We start from the raw sequence: 18,326 nt of genomic DNA, 5'->3' as shown, positions 1-18,326 counted from the left end.
TACAAAAACAGCCTGTTTTACTGCTTGATGTTGCAAACTGGTATTTGTTATCATATTATTTTAATTTATTATTGTAATCATTTACTGCACTTTATTCTTCTATTTGCTATTAAATTGGAAGTCTCACTTATTCACAGTACATAGCTTTTTGCATTGAAAATGAGGTGGATAAAGATGCTTTCTTTTATGGTTTTTATTCTTTATATACACAATAACATCACGGTTGTGTGTGTGATCTTGCTTTTAAACAATAACAGTTCAATTACCAAAAATTTTCATAGTGTGTAACTTACATTTCAGATGCAATATTGCCCAATTTAAAAAATAATTTTTTAGTTGTGCGTCTCCGGGCAACACACAGCAGTGGTGCTCTGTTGCTGAATAAATCAGTATTTTTGAACGAATTGGTTAAATGAATCATTCAATGACTCATTAATAACGAGTTGTTTCCTTCCTGAATGAATAATTTTTTTTTGAAGGAATCATTTGAGTGAATGATTTACAGACTCACTCATAAAGACTTGTTTTCTTCCTGAATGAATAATTGTTTTTAAAGGAATCTTGGTGAATGGGTGAATGAGTCAATGACTCAGTCTTAAAGAAATTCACTTGTTGCCACCTAATGTCATAAAAGGCTTATAATGCTTTCAATTCATTAGTAAAATAAGGCCTGTGTTTAATGTAAATTGACGATACTTTTGCTCTACAATGTGAATTACACAGACTCATCCCGAAAAAACAAAACAAAATTTGAAGCAGTTATGTTTATTTTTAAATTATTTTTAAATAAATGTTTTAATTATCTAGACACTATTATTTTTAATAAGTGTCTAGATAAGAACATTAACGTTTGTATGTGCAGTTTACACTGTAGAACAAAACGTCAAAGTATCATCAAGTTGTTCACCACTGACCTTATTTTACTCATGAATTGAAAAAACCCATTATAAAAACCCATAGGAAAATCTCAAGAGAAACAGTAGAGAATTAGTCTTCTGGGTTTTGACGTTACAACGGCAGTACTCAATATAGTTAGCGTTCTTAGCGTGAGTGGGCCTTAAAGTCATACAGAGTGTCACTTCAGCACTGTTAATGATTGTATATAAAAAAAAACTCAAAAATATAATTATAAAAATAATGAATGTTTACTTCACATCACAATGAATACATTTGTCTCTGAAAGAGGAGTGCTGCAAAAACATATGTTGGGCAGCACCTGACCCAGTTGCACCACTGCATCACCTCTCGCTGGCAAACTGAAAGTCACATTTATTTGCAACCATTTATCAACATAATAAGCACTTGGAAAAACACAGTGTATGGCAACTCTGTTTACTCAGAAACTTGCCCGCTGAGATCTCTTTAGCAGTATTTCTCAAAACAGTTTACAAAACAGATTACAAAAAATGTATCAGCTGGCTGCAATATTCCGCGATGGCAGCCAGGATTGTGTTGGTGTGATATCTCACACAAGAAATCCTTTGTGGAAGACTATATTAGCAGAATGATGGATAGCACACAGTCCCATTCCATGAATTCAGACGTTTCTAGTGCCAAAACCCTGGTGGGTTCATGGAAAATTCAAGGAACTATGATGATTCAACGGACCCAAAATTGATTGAAACATTACTACCAAGGCCTTGCGTATTTCTTCATATTACATTGCACCAAGGTCATAAGACAAGCCACGTGCCTGTTTCACAGCTGCATTAGGTTCAAGCCTAGCCAACTGACAGTATGCGGAGCACATCCAGTGAGGTCTGAAAGTTGTGGGTTCCATATGCCTCCTAAAGTTTTATTGTGCACTAGGCTGGCTCTCGTAAACACAAAGTTTGTATTTAAGTCAGCAAGTGCTGCCCTGTGTGTTTAGAGCAAGCTGTTCCTGTGAACAGGGGGCTCGGGAGCCATGAAAAGCATCAATCATGCTTTAAACACACAGTGGGTAGCAGTCGGCCTGGTCCTCACTCTGCTCTCATTAGCCATCAGTCATCTCAGCTGGGTAAGACCCACAGCTCTGGGCTTCTGGCGATGTGCACATTGGCACTTTTCTCGCAATCCAGCTCCAGTTCAGTTTCAGTGGGCCTGCAGGTGATTCTCCTGTGCTGTCTACATCTCTGCATTTCTACTCCTGACCTGTTCTCATTAATGCATGCCATATAGGTCACTTCTCAACTCTAGTCCTCGAGACAAACCTCCCAGAATGTTTTAGATGTCTCGCTAATTAAAACACCAGATTCAGCTTGTTAGTGTGTTCAATGGGGAGACATCTAAAACATTCTGCAAGGACTGGAGTTGAGTTGATGATTCATGTGGTGTTTTCATATGTAACACTGCCTAGACTGATTTACTGTTACTTTTTTATACATTTCTAGAAAATCTCTCAAAATATAGTACACACAGTACATCTGAATTACCAATCAGTCAATCAATCAATCAATTAATCAATCAAACAAACATTTGTGATGCCAATTTTGCAAACAATTTTTTTTTTTAACAGATTACATTTAGTGATTTGTTCGAACCAATATTTACAAAGAGTTTGTCATTCAGAGTCGACAGTGAGGACTTTTTGGGAGAAGAGTTTGAAACATAATTGAAGTTTGAATCATGTTGGAATCATAACCAACAAAATTGACACAGTCTAATGTAATAACAGATATGAACTACAGTATATTTATAAACACTGATTTGTGTATTACATTTTTTTTTCACTATGAAACATACCTAAAATACATAATGGTGACTCAATCGAGTGATAGACTTTTTTTTTTAATTACTAAATTGTGGCGAATTGTGTGAGAGAACTGATCCAGTGGTCCAATTCACAGGTTAACAACGCTGGGCTCTTAAGAGTCATTTGTTGTGATCACATCAAATGACTCTTATGAGCCAGTTCTTTCAACTAATCACTCATGCATTCCATATATGCCTACTTCCATACCATTATGAGAAAAACAGTATGGCAAAAGAGTAATATGTCCAAATATATATATATATATATATACACACATACATACACATACATATAATAAGACATTGTTTGATTTTGCTGTACTGACTTGTACATGCACCTGATTTAAAATCTAGGTGATTTTACTTGTACATGCATGATTTAAAATCTATATTTACATTTGATTTACTCAGCCTAGAACTAAGATTTACACATTTTTGAAACCAGAGATTTTATGTCCACCAAGAACTATCATGGATTACACATTTTCTCAATGTAGCAGATTTGAAGACAGTGTGAGAAAGAGCAGTGTTGTTTTATTTTTCACTGGATAAATATAGGTTTGAGCTCTTCAGCCCCTGGAGATAAACGGTAGATTTATTTCTGCTCTTTTTTTTCTTCCTTTCTCGCGCTGTTCATCAGCAGGGTGCCGTGGAACCATTAGCTGACATTTAAGCAGTGCTTTTGTCACTGCCAGGCAGCCTCTCTCTTTTTCTCTCTCCATCTCGGCCCACATCCTCTGTCTTGGATGACGGAGGGTCGGCTACATGCATCATTCAGGCCTGGGTGGAGATGCAGACAGTACTCCACTTCCTTAATAATGTCATTTTGCTTGAATGGTATTAACAGATTATCCAGGCCCGGGGCAGTGAGGCATGTGCTTGAGAAAGATAACCTTGTGTTCTGTAGGCTAATTTAATCAAAAATGTTTTCTCCATAGAGTCACTTTGCCCCCACCATAACAGGCCTAATATGCTCTCGTACCCCCAGTTGTATTCCTCTGTGGTTGTGGAGCAAAAAAAACCTCTATTACAAGAGAGTTTTGCGGAGCTTCCTCAACGAGATGTTTCGAATCACTCAGCGCCTCATCCGTGGACGTGGGACTATAAACAGGCTTAGATGAAATCAGATTTAAAACCTCAAATTTAGCTCGGCTGCATATCAAAGAGACACTCTCGCTCCACTCTCAAATGCACTGTTATTTTCTCCTCCGTCACTGTAGGCCTACACTACAGTAATATTCCTCGCCGCATATCGGGTTCAAAAAAGCACGGTGAAATTCTGCGACACAGTTTGATTTAGAGGCAAAAAATGTAAACCATTTAGAGGCGAACTCTTTATGGAGTTTAATCCTGCGTTCCATCCCTGGAAGCCGAATTTATATCCCGCATTAGCTATCGTCTCGTCGGAGTAGCCTATTGCTCTTCTCCTCGCGCGAGCGTTTCGGAGGCAGACGGCGGCCCTATCGCTCATGAGCACATGCACACACGGGCATTATGGGCTTATCTCATCTCGCGCAGCCCGCGGCTCGGTCCTCCGGGCTACTTTACTAATAACCTTTTTCTTATCAGGCACTCTGCACCTCTGCCTGTGATCAAAGACCTAATTAATGGAGCGGGGAAAGGTGAAGCATTCAAATAATAGAGACAGCTGTTTTTTCTCTGTTTGAAAGAATCCATTTGTATTGTTATCGGCAGAGAACAGTTCTCCAGTCCTTGCTTAATTGAGGGTCTGTCAATTCTCGCCACTTGATAAAAAACGCGAGTTGAAACGCGAAAGGTGGTAAGTGGCAGGAATATCACAGTGTTTCAACTCATCATCGGCTTTATGATCTCTTAAACGGTAATAAACGCAGATAAGAGGCGTGAGAGCTTCACAATAGCATAGACCTCTCGGAAGAGTCGTGTTATTCTGAAGGTTTTGTCACGGCTGAGCGATCGACGAATCCCGGGGTTCATTTTGGCGTCGGTGGTGGCTGCATTTATAAAGCCTTTCGGCCGGGACGAAGGTAATTGCTTGACTTAGTGTGTTGCCTTGTCAATGTTGCGGTCACATTTCAGGACAAAGTGGGCTGAATACTGGACATATTAACATTTCAACATTAGGTAAAATGTAAAATGGGGGACATGGGAATTAAGTGACACTTTAAATACAGACCTTCCACGCTAATAGCTTCCCTTCAGAAAGCATTTACTCTTCAATTTCCAAGGCCACCTATTTTGGGTGTAGCAGGCATTTGAAAGGGCTTTTCAAAGCCTAATTTCACTTCAAGCTCATATATGCATACTGGCCTTTACTCAACCTTTAACAGTAGGCTACACTTCTTACTTGCAGTATAGTTTTAGGTTTGGGTACATTTGTTTTAATTTGCCATTTGCCATTTAAATCAAGCTTTGAAGTATATAATTCTCACTAGGGCTGGGTATCGATTCAGATATCCCGATTCGATTCGATTTCGATTCGCAAGCTCTCGATTCGATTCTCGATTTTTTAAAATTACATTCAGTGAATATAGTTTTAATACAAATGCTATTGATATTCTTAAAAAATTAACAGTAAACATCAGTTTACAAATAGTGAATTAATAAAAAGAAATTAAGAACCACATGCCTGTATTTTAAACCTATTCTTTTTTTTTTTTGTATAGGGTCCTTTTTAAACAATAGTAGGGCCCTATAAAATGTTCTACATTTTTCTGGTAATCAGATGAAGGCATGAAACATTAATTTAATTTATAATCAAATGAAAATTAAACCCTTTTATTTTTTGGCAAACAAAGTGCTGCACAACAGAGGTTTACTGTTAAAATTAAAAAATAAAACAGATGTGATTATTCCTTTAAAAATAAAGAGTTATTAATATTTATTAGCAGTAGTAGCATTGAGTCTTCAGACTGCTAAATAGTAATATATTCTGACAGTTTCTTAACGTTAAACTGAACTTTTATTTTGACGGGTTGCCGTGAAGAATTTGCAGCTGCTGTGTATGTGATATGAGGGTAGTTTTCTCAAATGCAATGGTAAAATGCTAATGAAGTGACTCTCAGAGCAGCTGGAGATGACATTCGTGTTCATATCATCATATAGTGAGACGGCAGAAGCTGAAAACACAGCGAGCGTCATCCGCGCTTTAGTATGTGTGTAGTAAACAAAGTGCGCCGTGCCATCCGCCATTCATTCATTGCGGAAATCATGGCGCCTTATGCGTGATATCAAATGCTTCCGCAGATTTATAGTATTACTATAGCATTTCACCTGAGCATTGCGAATCATGCGTATGGCCATGATAAGCGCTGAATGAATGACAGGATTTCTGTTGTAACATTGCGCAAGGTAAATAAGGGTGACATCTAGTGTAGAAGACTAATGATAAGATTCACGTTAATCAGGTCTTGTTTTTTAAATGTGCTGAAATAAATCCCGGAAAAGATCGATTCGCGGCTTTTGAGAATCGATATCGAATCGATGTCATTTAAAAAAACGATTAATCGAAAAATCGATTAATTCTCACACATTTTGACCAATTCCATGACATTTCCAGTCATTTGTGGTTTCTATAGAGACTGCACTCAAAAAAATCATGCCTGGCAAATCATAATTATGATATTAAGTCACAGTTATAAGAAATAAGGTCAAAATTATGAGATAAAAAGTCAAAATTGACAAACATTTATAGGATAAAAAGATTATGACACAAAGTTGAAATTATGACAAAACAATTATGACTATCAAAATTATGACCAAAGTCAATTCTGACTTGTCAAAAAGTCAAAATTATGAGATAGAAAGTCAAAATGATGTATTCTTTTTATGTCATAATTATTATTCACCAATGTGCAAATGGGCTTCCATACAGGGCCAATTTCTAACCCATTAAATATCTATAAACATCTGAAAATTACTAGAAAATGTATTATTAACTAAAAAAATTACAATGTTTTAAAATGTTTTCCAGACCTGGAAATCACAATTATAAAATTCCCTCATATTTTCCTGTTTTACATAACTGTGGGAACCCTGTAAATTTTATATATTTATTTTCATTTAAATTTGAAAAATAATAATAATAATCTTCTCTACACCTTTACTAGTCCTTACATATCTCTATTCTAGTCTGTACTCCTTTGAATAATCTTGGAACTTTGTATTACAGCACTTCTGCCGCTTTAGAATGAATCTAATTTGTATTTTTGTATTTCTAATTTGGAAGTTGCTAAATGAATGAATGTAAATGATGCATCCAAACAGAATGTATTCTCACCTATAAGATGCAAGAGGTTCTTTTGCTTTTAGAGTATTTAAAACAAAGACAAAAAGAAATCCACAGCCTCCAATGCATGTATGAACATATTTATTACACAGTAAAGAGTACAACAATACCAGAATCATACTGCAAAGATTCACAGACTGACAGACCATTTACTACAGCCCCCAAAAATGAGAGAATAAAATAAAGAAAACAGATTAAACAAGAAACCACAGCTCTGACATAGTAGACTCAAAAACCCTAGAGTATACTGAAATGGTGTGACAGTCCACACCCTCCCAGCCCACCTGTAACCTGTGGTTCATGTTTACATTAAGTATTGCACAATGACTTTCATGAGTTTTTTTTTTCACAATAAAGATTTTCGAAGAATCCTACAACTGCCCGTCCGGAACCCACCCGACCAATTAATTTCACTTAATGTTTCAACTGTCCCTTTATTATCCCAAAGTTTAATTCACTTTACAAACTGGAGAAAATAAAAACGTAACACCTGGCAAACAAGGCATGCGCAAATTCACCAGCCGTTACTTTTCGCTCACGTTTGGCGCGAATCCCTCATAAACACGAACCTAAATGACACTGACGAGCAGCCAAGCGTGTCTCACAACAGAAGACAGAAATGGGGGAAAAGGGGGTGCAGGAAAAGAGGAGGGCAATAAGAATATATCACATTTCTCATCTTTGACCATGTATTGAATTATAGTGTATATCAAATGGAGTCAACACTCTGAATTTTTTTTTTTTCTAATCACTTTACTAGTGATTTGTACATGTGACAAACTTAAAAAGAACATAACTTTTTTTAATGTATTCTATTCATTTTTTTCTCTCATGAGGTCTGCATTGTTACCAAGTAGTGATATGGTTTGCAGCTATATGAGCTTTTAACTTTGGGTTTAAGTCCTGTTCTCATGTTCCCATTTGGTTTGACTAGACCAGTGTCCGCTCAGCGACTGGTGCTCCTAACATGCTGTCAGAGGTAGAGTGAGACTTTTTGCCACCGAGGGAAAAAAGGTTGTAGCAAAACAGACGTACTAGACTGGGAAGGAGAAGGAGTTATTTAACGCTTCATCCGTGCTTATTTTATTCAGGTCACCCTGATCGAACTCACTACACTAACTATAGGCTATGTATTTTTCAAAAATAGTACACTAGTGTTTCAAGACAGCTTAGCTGGCAGGTTCTCTGGAGATGCGGACAGGTGTCTTACACCTTTTTTTTTTTTTTTGGATTATTTAACCATAGCATGCCGGAGGAGGCTGGGAGCATGTCCAGAGCCAGCCACTCCTCCTAAGAGGTCAAATGCACAGCGTTTAGCACCATGGTTTGGGGACGTGAGCTGTCAGAGTGCAGTTAAGTGCCCATTTAGACCCCTCTTCCTCTTTAGCCATTGACGAGGTTGTTTAGTTTTAGATTCTCACATGGCTTTTTATCTTGAGCTGAAACACTTGAAGGTTTGGTTATGTGCCATTCATGAACGAGAAGAGCTTCGGTTCGGTTGGGCTGGTTGCCTTTCGGAGCGGCGTTCTTATGACGAATCCGTTTTCGAGGAATGATACGGAAGAAAAAACGACGACAATGAAACGGTTGTGAAACCTCGCTCTGCAGGATCTACATATGAGATCCACCTTTTTGATTATTGCTCAATCATTCAGACCACCTCATCCTCACGTAAAACCCTCTTTCCTTAGGAACTGCTACATGGTTTTGAGTGGCTCCTCCTCTCTACGAGCTGAACAGGGCTGGTCTTGGCTCTGGACAGGGGAGAGTTAAAGGTTTTCGAATGGAAACTTTGCTCAATGTGGCTTCCCCTGATAAACACGTTGAGAAAACAAGAATACATTGGAGTGAGTCTCTTTTGTCATAGATAAAACCAGGTTTTGGTCCTTCATGTCTGTCTTTGGCTGTCTTCCATGTTAATTCTTTTGTAATACTGTGTATCCTGGTGCGCTGAAGTGTTAAAGCTGTCTGTTTTTCACCTATGCATTTGGAAAGTTAGTGTCTTTTTTGTACATTTTTTTCTTTTTTTTGTAGAAAACAAAAACAACATATACTATAGTGTTCAGTATGCATATGCATGCACTGTCCTTAACTATTCAAAGCAAAATGTTTAGAAAATTTTTTAACAAAAGCAGATTGTGATACTTCTGTTTTCTTTTTTCTATTTTTTTTTTTTACAGATTTTTCTCAATTTTTTAACAAGAAAAGAAAATCACAGATATGTAATGAAGCACTCCAAAGATAACCTATGAAGTGAGGCTCCCTATGGAAAAAAAACTGCCAAAAGAAGCATGCTGAGAGAAACCGTGACAGTGCAAATACATTTATGTACGTCCCATGTACAAAAACATTTATGTTAGCATTCCATGTAACATGCTAGTTCTCAGAAAAAACATCTGAATGAGACTGAAGTAGCAGCTCTGAGAGATAGCGTTTGTCTTTTGAGGACAATGGGAAAAGTGTTTTTTCTTCTTAGAGAGCTACAAGGGGACTAGAACAAACACATACGAATAGAAAAGCAGCTTGCGAGAGAGAGAGCAAGAGAGAGAGAAAAAAAGAAAATATGTTCTTCCTTTTTGCACCTAGAAAGACTAAAAAGTTGTGACTGTGGTTTAAACTATTAATGCGTCGTCACAATTGTCCAGCACATGTACAATAAATAACCATTGGAGACGGCACAGCACACAAGTGTTTAACACGATGAGATCTAGAAGGGCAAAAAGAAGCAGAACGAGGACTGATGGTGGGATTAGAGATAGGCAGGACAGAAGAGGGGTCTGGGCTGGCTCCAACAGCCAGGGATTTATGGGTAATTTCTCAGCCCTTTGTTTCCCAGCGGCTGTCACGGTGAGTTTCTGACAGTCCTGCTCTGGTGGGCCGATGACTTCACTTCCTGTTTTGGGAGCAGATGGAGTGCATTTGGGATCAGGGCTCAGAGTGCATCCTTCATTACGCCGTGTGGTACTCAACATCCAACACGGGCCCTCCTCGCCCCTACATTCCTCAGTGAAACAGCTTTTTATTTCTCAGACCATTGACCTGGATATTATCTTGCAGAAGAGGTACGGACATCTGCGTTCCTTCACAATCTGCTGCACATCTGCAGAGTTCAGTGCGCGAGCCAGAAACGCCGTCCGCCGTCTACTCCACCACGTCCGACAGATGCCTTGTTGACTTCTTTACAAGGAACGCTGTCTTTTTGTCTTAATTTTGTCTTAAGTGTTTGCTTTCATCAGCTATGAAGTATTTCCTTGGTTTTTGTCATTTAAAGTGTCCTTTAATGAGGTCAAATAGTTTTATATCCCAGCTACTGGATAAAGAGCTTTGAGAACGGAACGAAGGAGGAAAAAAAAAACGACAAAAAAACGGAATGAAGGGGAGGTCAAATATACTCATCGAGAGGTCCCGGCTGTCTACTCCATTTGTCTTCTTATTTACAAGAATGTAAGAGAGCCATAACAACAATAAACGACATTATCAACAGTAATCGATAATAGCTGTAGTAACAATAAAGAACAATGAGAATTCAAACAAAGAATATCTTTGCGTTCTCTATCATGGCAAGTCAATATGACCCGAAATGGACCTCCTGTGGGTGATCGCCCTAAGTACAGTCTTCTCTCTTTGTTAGTGTGCTAGATTTAGCATTTTGGAGCGAGTGAGGCAGGTGAGTCAGTCCCCGGTCAGCTGAGGCATCAAGAACGGCCCACTCGGGGCTCTAGCGCGGCGTGGTCTCTATGGCGGAGGGCGTGCCGGGCGTGGCCGAGCGAGGAGTAGCGGCGGATGGTGTGTTCGCGGGGCTGCCGGCTCCGCTGCTTGGGGTGGCCGAGGAGCTGACGGTGGCGGGGGTCTCGCCCTGCTGCTGAGCCTGAAGAGTCTGGCCACATACGTGGTGGTGCTTTTCCCAGTCCTTGTGCTGGCAGAAGGAACCGCAGTAACGCGCTGTGTTGCAGCCGCTGCAGGTCTCGCTCGCCTTGCGCCCGCAATTCCAGCAGCTCTGCACGGGAAAGAGGGAGGAGGAGGTTTACGCTGTGATATATATAAAAAAATGTGCACTTCTTTCCATGGGTATTATCCCAATTAGGAAATAATAGATGCACAGACCTTTGAGAAAAACGAGCGAAAGTCTCGGCTCATTAGCAGCAAACACTTCCTATTTGAGTTTAAGTCTAAATAGAGAATTCTGCTTTATTTTTCTTTGGATCTCCCTGCTTTGAAAATGAAAGTCATTTTACCCAGTTCCACATGGCGCTACGTGAGGATACATTTGTAACAGGTTAACTACAAAACGCTTAAAGATCACACAGAAACTCAGGTTACCACTGTGGCCTCTTTGTGTTTGTCTCCGGGCCAAATAAGAGCAATTATCACAAAGTCTCGAATGCGTCCCAGAGACAAGAAGCCAAAGTTATAAACAGCTACCGACGCAATCCTCCAGGGGGACGTGCATAAACATGGCTCGTGCAATTAAACTCGGATGCGTGCCGCCTTTCTGTGCTAACTGATTAAACGAGCCGTACCCCCGCTGTGCGCAGACACTCGGCGCTCCCTTCCCAATTTCCCTCATCCAAATCAGTACCACCTTAACTGTCCACATGTTTCATTTAGAGGAGGAAAAGCGCCGCTCTGCCTGAGGTGATAAATGCAATGTTATATTCCTCGGCTCTGCGTGACACCGGGCTGCATGAGGAATTATCTGGGACACACTTTCTCTTCCCCCTTTCATATGATCTCCATGTTTTCCAAAAGATTTCCATACTGAGGAGATCAAATGTAAGCTATGGAAATAAAACAGCCCAGCCAAGTAAATCAGGCATCTGCATATAACATAAAATAAAATAAAATCCCCAAGATAATATATAATGCAAAATATAATAAATTATGGAATATATCACCACCCCCATGAATCATTGTGCAGTATGTGAATGTGCAGCTGTTCACTAATATAATAACAATGTGCGGTAGGCGTACAAGCTGTTACCTCACTAGAGTCCTCCTGCTGGTTGATGACTGACAGCGCGTCCTCTGCCGCTTGTCTCTTGGCCTCGGCCACCGTGCGCTCCATCTTGGCTCGCTCAGTGCTGATCATCTCGTGGGCCTTGCGCTCGGCCTCTGACACGGCTTTCTGCAACTCAGACATGGCCTGCCTCTTCACCTCATTCACAGCCTCTTCTGAAAGAAAGAGCACAGTGCTTTTAAGTGTCCAGGGCACAGCAACAGAAACCCAGCCAACAGTTCAGAGAGAATAACTGATGTTAACATAACATATAATCTGCAGCTCTGCTAACTAGATAAAAACGTTACAACTGTCTGCTGTACAGATTTGTCCAGCTAAACTAAAACATGATTTATGTGACAACATCTAAGGCTTACAAAAAAACAATAGAAAACCGCACTAATGCACGACCAATAAATTGAAAGTGCTTATGCCATAAACCTTTAAGAATCTCTCTCTCTCTATACACACAATCACCTAACAATAGTATCTGACATTTTAATTCAATTCAAGTAACTCAACAGCTAATTATTGTGCATTTTGAAAGCTATTTTTATGTTGTTTAATTGATCCTATTGGCTTGTTTTGTTCAAAAGCAGCTGAGAGATTAATCTGGGGATTAATTAGAAACATCCATTTTTATTTGAATGGGCTCAGATGACTTTCTGTGTTTGCTGAATACAAATAAACAGGAAAAAGTGCTTTTGTTTTGCCTCAAACCAAAGACTTGACTGTAGTGCACAAGGCAGATTCCAGGTAATCCTTGATATTTTTTCCTTCTGAAGTATAAATGTATTTCCTTGAACTCGTACTTTATCTGTACTTTTACATTGTTATCCCATTAACCGTAAATACTTCTGGCAGGAAAACTCATCTCAAGAGCAGACTAGGGTTTTTTTTGTGTTTGTTTGTTTTCATTGTTCAAGGCTGCAGCCTGACTAATTGCATATGCAAATTGGGCAATTTATATTTAAATTGTGCATGTCAATTGTGCCCCCAAAGGCCCATGCAGATCAGGATATGGCACTGTGCGAGAAAGGGCTTGAATATTCATCACCTACTGTACACAATCTTTCTAAAAAAAAAAGGACATTCACCCCTTATTACACTGTGGCAACTTGTGAAGACCTCTTTAAGGCAGTTCTGACTCTTAAACACTTTTAGCTTGGGCTGTGTAACCATCACTAGAGGCGTACAATGGTTTAGAAAACAAGGAGTTTTAATAGACTAAACTGTCATAGTAGTCTCTTGTTCTGCAGAAATGGATGGCTGCGGTTGTGCAGACCCTCCTCCCCAGTCTTAAATATGAAGGAATATAGAGCCAGGGACATTTTCATCAAGACTGGACTGAATTGTGAAACCATGGTGGTTTGGTGCACAAAGTCGTCCTCTTGATTGGCTGAGGTCACGGAAAACGCACCACATTCCCTGATACATTTTACTGCATTTATATATGACTATTCAGATGGAATTTCAATCTGTGGTGATTTTTTTAGGGTGTTACTACCGCCGTTGTGATGTGAAGGCAATGTATTAGCTAAAATGAGCAGTCTTTTGTAACGTCACTTTCATGGTAAGGTTTGTTTGCTGTTATAAAGCCTCTGGTAAGACCACACAGCAAAGACAAACTGCTTTAGCAGATGCGTCTGTCATGTATTAGCATGCTGAGGCCAAGGTAAACAATCTGCTATTACAGAATCCATCACTTGTCATATTTCACAGATTAACTGCTCTTTAAACAAAGCCTTTTAATATCATTATCCGTCTTTTAACCATCTCCTCTGCTGTGATAAAACAGAGTGCCGTGGAGAGCTGAGAGCCTGTTGCACAGCTAATGGCAGGAGTGCTGAAATGCTGTAAAGGCTGGGAGCAGGGAGCCTTTACCTAAGTGTCCTGTTCAGCCAGAGCAATAAAAGAGCTTTATGATCTGACATCACTGTTGGAATGTGTAGAGGTGCTTCCAGTGAAGCCAATCACTGAACTGCCCAACACATAACTCCTTGCAAAATGCCACAAAAACGAAACAGCACAACAAAAATGTCAAAACTCACTAAACCTTCCAAATGTTTTATCAGCTTCTAAACATTTTTTGTTAATGTTGGTTGCTAAATGATGGTTACATAAAATGCATGATCACTAAATCTTATTTTTGTCCTTGAAAGACTTTATTTTTAATAAAATCTAATTTTTCAATAAAATATTTTTATTAAACAATTCTAGTAGCTTTAAAAGCATTTAAATTGAATTCCTGTTTATTTATTATATTATTTTTATTTATTGTATTTTATTTATCATTTATTTATTTAGAAATATAAATTTATTTATTATTCAGTTTTTACCGAGTTATTAATATTTGTTCTTGCCTAGTGTTTCAACTTCTATTACATGTACATAATTTCTTGTGCATTTAATTAAAAAAATTCCCCCCTGATTTTTCACAAGAACAACCGTGATCTCAGGAAAACAACTGTTATGTCGAGAACACACCAGAGTTTGGTGTGACACCGAACAGGTTCCCACCTGACTCTGCAGTTCTGCATACAAATAACTAACTGACTGACTGATTGAATTTCAGAGAGCTTTTAAATCACAGACAGGCTTTGAAAGAGCTCTGTCTGAATAATTTAGCTTTGATTTTCCACCTGCGCTTATGAGTGTGTGTACATGTTTAAAAAAATGAAAAAGACAGCATGCTAACCGGCTTTCTTCCAGATTTCTTCAGGTACGTATCCAGACACTGGCCTGTGAAGGACCTCCCTATGGATGTCTGGAAGAGAGAGAAGAAAGGACACTTCATTTACAATGAACAATACATGGTACAACCATTCTACCAGTCAAAATAACTGATTGATCATTAATTATCATGAGGACAATTGACTAAATTTGTTCTTTTTAAGATCAAACATGTCAAGTTTATACACAAACAGATGCACGAAATAGAACATGAGGCCTTTCAGGTGATGTAGACACCTTCTTGTAATGAATAAGTATTACCTAAAGCATTACTTTCTTGACTGGCGGGGCTCTGCTGTCTGGACTGACTACTGCTGGAGCTGCTGGTCTTTTTAATATCTTCAGCATCACTGTAACGACGGATCCAGTAGTTGAGCTCCTCCCGGTCAGCCTCCTGGCACCTACGCAACACTGTCAGAGATCGGCGTGTCTTCTCCACCATATCCATAATGCAGTTCAGGAGCTGCAGGGGAGATGCAGGCAGAGTGTTACCAACACAACATCTGCTCTAAATAGAAATGACCAATTTAGATATAAAAACACAATGTTAAAGGCTTACATTGGATGATGACTCACACCTCTATATGTTTACAGTCATTAAAGCACTAATGCCAACCCCTGACAAAAAGTTAATGCTCTGAGGTTGCTCGTTTATAGCTCAGGAGACCTTACAACTTAAATAACAACTGCTGTTTGTCCTAAAACGTATTAGACAAAAAAAACTGTTCATATTAATATAGATATTTTGGAAGAATTTGAAAGAAATCTTTGTATTCATGTCAAAATCTTTGATTTATGATTGCAGACGTTGGTATCTTGCACAAAAATCTGAGAAACAGGAGACTTAAAACAAAAATCTCCAGCTGAGCTCAATATAATCTCATTATTGTTTAGAAGAATGGTAAATAAATACAAAAAACATGCAAACACAGAAACATACCAGCAAGCACACTTCTAGTGTCGTATTCTCTCTCCCTCTCTCTCTCTCTCACACACACACACACACACATGCACTTTGGATAGTAATAAAAATGTTATTACTTTTCTTACATGGTCAAGGTGCTTCCACTCTTCTGCCCATTCTCTGTCTGTGAGTCTGTGATCTATGACTTCCTCCTGGCGAGTGCTGCCGTGCATTCCTGACACAGAACGAGAGCAAGAGGGAGAGCGAGTGTTAAACGTGTTACTATTTGGGCCTTGGTTTTCCATTTCTCTTGCTTGCCCTCAGCAGCATGTCGTGCCCGTCTGTTTCACAGCCATAGCTCACCCGCTTCCTGACATCCTCCATCGCTCACACACCCTTCATTCCTCACATGCTCTCATCCCTCACTCCGTTCTCCAGTGCAGCCTGCGGGCATGCTCTCTCGCTCTCTACACATCACACCAGAGCTGCCAGGCTTATGCATATCTCGTGCATATATCACAGGCTAACATGCTTGAGTATTTTTAGCACATTTAAACCCGATATGGCAAGCTGGTTTTATGTAAACCTCAAATCATTTTTAAAGAAGTTTATGTTCCTGATCCAACTAAGCCTCGCCTGGTTTAACTTCTAAGAGTCTGAGTGGCATGCAGTGGACTTTTGAGGATTTACAGCATTGGCAAACTCAGCCACGGAGAATGAGGCTTCTATTGCTTTTATTTTCTCAAAATAATCTGAGAAATGTATTGAAAGTTTTACACACACACACACACACACACATATTAATATTTTATTTGTTTTATTATCATTGATTTTAATTATCATTAATTTAATTTACATTTTATTACTTATTTATTTAATTAAGTAAGTACCTTTTCCTTAAAAAAACACTTTTACTGTGACACTCTATTTTTCTGGGGTTTACTAAAGGCTATGAACTGAATTTGAGCCTCATTTTATTTGAAACTTGTTTTTACCCTCAAAATTTATAGGGGTCTTGCATCAAAATGGAATATGTTATTCATAAAGTTTGAGGATTGGAGGAATTGGTGGCCGCAGCCGTGGCAAAGGCGGCTTATATTGCACGTCTCAGACTCTAAATCTTTCATAGCACAGTAACGCTCTTATTAATGACTGTCCCCAGATGCTAGTGTAATCTGCTCTCTCTTACCCAGCGGCCGAGGGCGGTCGCGGAGCTCGCGGTGGTTAGGGTGGCGGTAGGAATCTCTGTAGTGGTGTGCGATGGCCATGTCGTCCAGACGGTAGTGCTGTGGAGGGGGCGGGGTGGGGTGCGGCAGGCCGTTGGGCTGGTAGGAGAGCCCGTTGGAGGGGCTGAAGCGCTGGCCAGGGCTAATAGTGCAGGGCCTCTTGTTGGGGTGCTCGGGATGGAGTGGCTCCCGCTCAAAGCCGTTCTCTTTGGTTCTGGAAAGAGATAGAAGAATCCAGAGTGAGGAACAGGAAGGAAAGAGCAGAAGTGTAAGAACGCTACACTGATGTAAATGTTATGATAGATAGACAGACAGATAAATTTTTTCTTGATTACGTATCTTAATTTGATGTTCTTTTAGTAACATTGAAAGTTAAAATTTATTCAGAAGATGAAAAAGTCAAATTGCATTCTGTGCACTGTAAAAAAAGAAAGAAAAAAAAAGTGTTCAACTTAAAGTGCTCATGCTGCTTTAAAATGTTACGTTTAGTCAACTTAAAATGTTGACAACTTAAATAGAATATTTCAGGTTAAATCCGGGAAAGTTATTCTAATGCAAATATTTTAAGTTGTGCTAATTGCAACAATATTTTTTTTACAGTGTATAAATTCTGAATAGGCATTTGTTTCTCACATTTAAAAAATAATAGGCCTATACCAAGCTTTTTAATCAGTCTGTTTTCAATTAGGGATACTATAACTGTCACGAATCCGGTCCATGAACTTCCGTCTGCTAGCCATCAGAGGTCACCCTTTCCATTTTCATTGACTCTCGCACTACACACTGTTGCATATCACCCCGGACTACATATCCCATTATTCATTGCACTGATTGCACACAGCACTGATTGCACACAGCTGTTTCATATCACTCACTCACTATTTAACACTCACTCGGATCCCTTCCCGGTGCCGAGTATTGTTTAGCGCTTATCAGTTGATAGCTACACTACAGAGCCCTCGTTAGTTTACCCTGCCTTAGCCTAGTCTTGCCTTGTCTGTTTTCTCGGTTTCTGATCCTTGCCTGGTTTCCTGGATTTATCCCTTTAGTCTTGCCCTTTTGATTCTGTTCGCCGTTCGTTGACCTTCGCTAACCCTAGGATTATTCTTGTGTCTTGCCCCCCATATACCTGTTTTGCCATTGGTCGACCCTGCCTGTGTTTCTGATCTCTCTGCTTAATAAAGCTGGCACATGGATCCGCACGTCTCACGTCTCATCAGCCCCATTACAATAACCATGTATGTGACAAATACAAAATCTTGAATCTCGAATCTTGAATCTTGAATACATGCATACATATATTTTTATAATTTTTAAAATAACATTCCTGCTGATGAAATCAAGCCTGCCTAGCCAGGGTAGATGTCACATTTAATTGGTTTAATAAAATTAGGCTGTGAGGACTATAAGTACCATCTGTTTGTTATATATATGTGTGTGTGTGTGTGTGTGCTGGTATATATGGTT

The 18,326-nt window shown here is 39.2% G+C and overlaps 1 protein-coding gene across 5 annotated transcripts in view; it reads right to left on the bottom strand.

The window, feature by feature from the left end:
- Positions 1-10,531: 10,531 nt before the first annotated feature.
- runx1t1 (RUNX1 partner transcriptional co-repressor 1) overlaps positions 10,532-18,326 on the bottom strand; it is a 68,717-nt gene continuing 60,922 nt past the window's right edge. For 3 of the 5 annotated variants that reach the window (XM_016514991.1, XM_016514970.1, XM_016514987.1), the window contains 6 exons: positions 16,823-17,073; positions 15,771-15,868; positions 14,991-15,192; positions 14,695-14,763; positions 11,982-12,172; positions 10,532-10,997 (listed from right to left, as the gene is read on the bottom strand). In XM_016514991.1, the coding sequence (XP_016370477.1) occupies positions 10,719-10,997; positions 11,982-12,172; positions 14,695-14,763; positions 14,991-15,192; positions 15,771-15,868; positions 16,823-17,073 (1,090 nt within the window). In that variant the 3' untranslated portion in view covers positions 10,532-10,718. The remainder of the gene's footprint in view (positions 10,998-11,981; positions 12,173-14,694; positions 14,764-14,990; positions 15,193-15,770; positions 15,869-16,822; positions 17,074-18,326) is intronic. The other 2 variants (XM_016514978.1, XM_016514981.1) reach the window with 2 other exon arrangements.

Source organism: Sinocyclocheilus rhinocerous, unplaced genomic scaffold (assembly GCF_001515625.1).
Source record: "Sinocyclocheilus rhinocerous isolate Xijiao unplaced genomic scaffold, SAMN03320098_v1.1 scaffold492, whole genome shotgun sequence".
In the NCBI taxonomy this organism is placed as follows: domain Eukaryota; kingdom Metazoa; phylum Chordata; class Actinopteri; order Cypriniformes; family Cyprinidae; genus Sinocyclocheilus; species Sinocyclocheilus rhinocerous.
The sequence above is the reverse complement of the archived record's forward strand: the minus strand, read 5'-3'. Positions and strand labels throughout refer to the sequence as shown.